This window comes from Lactuca serriola, chromosome 6 (genome assembly GCF_051521515.1).
Source record: "Lactuca serriola cultivar US96UC23 chromosome 6, Lser_US96UC23_V15, whole genome shotgun sequence".
In the NCBI taxonomy this organism is placed as follows: Eukaryota; Viridiplantae; Streptophyta; class Magnoliopsida; order Asterales; family Asteraceae; genus Lactuca; species Lactuca serriola.
This window is the reverse complement of record NC_136413.1, coordinates 79,280,510-79,285,415: the sequence shown is the minus strand read 5'-3', so window position 1 is coordinate 79,285,415 and position 4,906 is coordinate 79,280,510. Positions and strand designations below refer to the sequence as shown.

Below are 4,906 nucleotides of genomic sequence, written 5' to 3'. Positions count from 1 at the left end.
AAGAGGGACCGGTCTTTGCAAGTGGCATCGTTTAGCTTTTGGTAATCGATGCACACCCGTCTACTGGTTACCGTTCGTGTAGGTATGAGCTCGTTCTTCTCGTTCGTCATGACCGTCATCCCTCCTTTCTTTGGCACTACTTGAACGAGACTAACCCATGGACTACCAAAAATCGAATATATAATCATGACATCTAAGAATTTAACAACCTCCTTCTTGACCACCTCTTGCATGTTCGGGTTCAACTGCCTTTGATGTTGCACCTCCGGTTTTGCACCTTCTTCAAGTTTGATCCTGTGAGAGCAATAAGAAGGGCTTATTCCTTTAATATCGGTGATTTTCCATGTGATGGCATTCTTTCTCTTCTTCAAGACTTTGACTAGCTCTTCTTTTTTAGATTTGGTGAGGTCATAAGCTATAATTACGGGTTTTTGTCCACCTTCTTCCAAAAATGCATATTCTAAATGTTCAGGCAAAGTTTTCAGCTCTAACTTCGTGTTTTGTACACTGAACACGTCGATTCCAGAGAGAGAACTCATCGAGTTCAGGCCAAATTTCCCGTCTGATCGCGTTTTTTCACCCCAACTCGTCGGGTTGACTTTTCAGAGCTTTAGATTAATTTTTCATATTCAGCTTCTTCGAGCAGTGTTTCTATCTCCTTTAGGTCTTTTTCAACATCAAAGTTGTCTTCAAAGGCAATGGTGGATTCGCTTGACTTGTCTTATTTCCATTCTTCCATTAATTCTTCTAAAATGTCCACTGAGAAGATCGTGTCATCATTATACTTTGAATGCTTCATGGCTTGATTGACTCCAAATGTAACTGACTCTTATCCCACTTGAAGGGTAAGTTTGGATTCTCTTATGTCCACCATGGAACTTGCGGTGTTTAGGATAGGTCGTCTAAGAATGATCAGCACTTGATGGTCTTCTTCCATATCTAGTACTATGAAATCCGCAGGAAATACGAATTTATCGACTTTCACCAATAAGTCCTCACATACTCCATTGGAAATCTCACCGTCTTGTTTTCTAGATGAATTGCCATTCGAATCGGTCTCGGATCCAGAAGGTCTAACTTCTTAAAGAATGAATATGGCATAAGGTTTATGTTTGTCCCCGAATTAGCCAATGCATAACTAGTAGCTAAATTCCCAAATTGGCATGGCATGGTCAAACTACCCGGGTCACCCATTTTCTTTCGCAATTTGTTCAACATTGCAGACGAACAATTTTCATTAAGAACCACCTTTGACACCTCTTCCATATTCTTCCTATTTATAAGAAACTCCTTCAAGAACTTGGCATACTTAGGCATTTTTGCAACCGCCTCGATGAAGGGAATGTTAATTTGAAGTGCTTTGATGTGCTCTAGGAACTTTTGATATACTTCACTCTGCTTTTCTTGTCTATCTCAGCCTGGAAATATCAATGGAGGTTGATACTGTTTAACGGGAGGATTATGTTTCTATTCATACATCAAACTCGTCGAGTTCTTCTCTTTGACTCGTCGAGTCGCATTGACTTCTTGCGATTTCAGGTTTTCTTTTTCTTCCTCCTGTACCTCTTTTGGATCTTCATTTGGGATCGGGGTCAGAGGAGAGATTATTTTTCCGCTCCTAGTCATTACTATGTTGATTTGTGCACCTATCAGATTTTTCTTGGTATTACTTGGAAGTCCACCTGGTGCTCTTTCGTTGATTTGTAGTGCAAGTCGGCCTAACTGTTTTCAAATGTTAAGGATAGAGGCTTGCTAATTTCTCATTAATGCTTGTTTCTCTTTCATCATTGCTTGTTGTTCTCTTATTACAACATCGGTTTTCTTGTGTCTTTTCTCGGATGTGGCTGCAAATCATGTGAGCATATCTTCAAAGTCCATTTTTTTTTCTTTTGCACCGACTCCTCCTTTTGATGGAAACCTCTTGTCTTCATCCTATATTTCTCCTATTTTTCCTTCTTGTACTCATCGTATGGTAGCCACTCCTTTTTCGGTTTTCACCAATCCTCATCATATCTATCGCCGCTCGAGTAACACACTTGCACTTTCTGGTTCCCATACTCTTCTAGATCACACTATTTAGTAAGGTGAGGCCCACTACAAGTTTCACATCCCACCCAGACGGCGTGGATGGATTGGTCCATCTTTTTCATTCTTCGGTCCAAACTCTTCAATGCTGCAACGTTATCGGAAACTAAGTTCATCGTCCCTCGAGTTGAGTCATTCCTTGGGTTATGATATTCTCTAGAGTTCTTAGATAACTCTTCAATTAGCGCCTTTATAACCACAGGTGCTTTCTTCGTGAGTGGTCCTTGGGAGTCAAGGAGCTACCTAGTCATCACGTTCACTCCATCATAGAAAATGGAGACTTCTTGCTGAATGTTTAAATCATTGTGGGGGTAGTTTCTCAACAAGCCTTTGTATCTTTCCCATACCTCATAGAGTGACTCGCCTGCTTGTTGCTCGAAATTTTCAATGGCTTTCTTCAAATTTGCTATTTTTAGGGAGGGCAAAATTAATCAATAAATTTTTCACCCATTTTAGCCCATGTGGTGATGGATTCTGGAGGGAGTAATTTTAGCCAATGTTTCGCGGCTCCCTTAAATGTGACTGGTATCATACAAAGCAAGACAGTCTCGCGAGGCACATTAGGGATATTGAAGTAGTCGGCTATGTCATTGACCTCGTCGATATCCTTGTATGTGTCTTCATGATCTTTCCTGTAGAATGGGATGTCCTTGAGTTGGGCGGGTATGTGACCTTTCAATTCAAAGTTGGCAGTTGCTAGAATCATGGGTTGCACAAGTCCCTGCCCGGTATCGTCACGCATCCATCTCTTGTACTCACCCATGGGTATCTCGACAATGTCACCCATGGTGTTATCGGGTTCGCTTTCCTGCTCGCTTCCTTCTTCAAATTTTGTTTCGTACTCGATATCCTCCTTCTTACGGTCTTCTTCCTTCAGTGTTGTGCTGGATTCTCCCACTTGCTTTCCCTTTTTCTTGCCAAAGACCGATTTGAGATTCTTAAAAGGTAACTTCTTTGGGGTTGCAGATTCTCCAACGGTTTTATCCTTGTTCTTCTTAAAAGCTAATTCCACGTCTTCAAGTGGTGGGATCAAAGGTGTGTTTGACCCACGGGTCATAAACGTACTGCAAAAAAAATAGAAGACACACGTAAAACGAACAAAACGAAACAGGAAAACAAAACTGAAAAACGCATCAACTAGTCGAGTTGCTTCGTTTGGACTCGACGAGTTCAATGCTAACATAGAAAAATAAAAACGAAAATTTTAAAACAGAAAAGCTAGTAACTTAAACTAAGTAATTAATAACGAAATTAGTAAATTTATGCAAGATAAATCTCACACAGAGGATCGATAACACTACCAATTAAAATAACTTTTAAAACCGTTCCCAAGCAACGACGTCAAAAACCTGACATCTAAGTCGAATTCTCGAAAATCAATACTTCAGGAACCCTTTTGACCGCCAACGAGTCGCCAAAACTCTCGAAAAGTCATCAACCAGTGTTTAAGTTTTAGGAATGTCCGATATATGCAAGAATTTTCATAATTACGCACCGACTCGTCAAGTCATTAGACGGAATCGACAAGTTCTTTACTTAAATCGAATGTACTGCATGTACGGGAAGGCATTTCTTGTTAAATAATATTCTGACCTACTCATCGTATTGATGGCCAGCTCGCCGAGTTCTTCTTCTTTTAAGCTTTATCTCTATAAACTTTAATTCCCAAGCTTCCAATTTCTAGTTCTTCTTCCTTTTTCACTTGAGCATGTCTTTAAGGTTGAAAACATAATTTTAACATAATTAAGTACCTTTTGTTCATGAATCGAGAGAAAATATGTGACAACCCGAAATTTCCATTCTGAATAAACCATATCAATTCAATAGAAGTTAGAACAGTTACAGTGAAATTCCAGACTTTTGGGTATAAGTTGGAGTATTTCAGGATTTACACTTAAGGAGATATCAGGAGAGTGGATGCACTAGGGTTTTGTGCAACACTGTTATTCCAAAACTCTATGATATTAGAGTTCATTCCGGGAATAAAATATTTTCTGCCAAAAATCCCAGGACTATATATAGAAATCAGAGTCAGTTCATTCATGAGTCTACACTATACATTACATGAGTACCTTACATGAATACATTACATGAATACATTACATGAATACATTACATAAGTACGTTACATGGATACATTACATGAGTACCTTACCTAAATACATTACATGAGTACCTTACATGAATACATTACATGAGTGCCTTACATGAATACATTACATGAGTTATGTAGATACATTTTCCTGTATACATTTACATGGATACTTGTACCTCGATTCGTTAGGATGATTTATTAGTACCTTCTGTGTAAATTTTCCTGCCTATCCCAGTTCAACGAGATATCTAGATGGGACTAACCATTCCGAATCCCAGCTGTTAGCACCAGTGGATGATGAACATCTACGGATGCCTACGGTTATTACTTATACTAGGAGTGCCTCTACATGACTAACCTTTCCTCAGGCCTACTGTTCGCTACAGAGGTCGATGAACATCTACGTATGCCTACGGTTAATACTTATATTAGGAGTACCTTTACGGGACTAACCCTTCCTCCGCCCTGCTGCAGCTACAGAGGACAATTGAACAATCTACGAATGTCTAAAGGTTATACATATCGTTAATCGCGATGTCTTGTTAATCCTAATACAAAAGGATAACACTTACATGATTATATTGTTCCTATTTACTTTATTTTGTGATACATTCACATAAACGATGAGTTAGACTAAGTACTGTTTGTAATAGTCAAAAAGAAGGAAAAACTATCATTTTCATAGCAAAACATTCGGGTCTTGGTAGAAGACTATTATATTCTTTT

The 4,906-nt window shown here is 39.1% G+C and overlaps 1 protein-coding gene across 1 annotated transcript; it reads right to left on the bottom strand.

The window, feature by feature from the left end:
- Positions 1 to 981: 981 nt before the first annotated feature.
- On the bottom strand, positions 982 to 1,317 carry LOC145059944 (uncharacterized). The gene has a single exon (XM_079007702.1). The coding sequence runs from the start codon at positions 1,315 to 1,317 to the stop codon at positions 982 to 984; it is 336 nt and encodes a 111-aa protein (XP_078863828.1).
- Between the last annotated feature and the right edge of the window lie 3,589 nt (positions 1,318 to 4,906).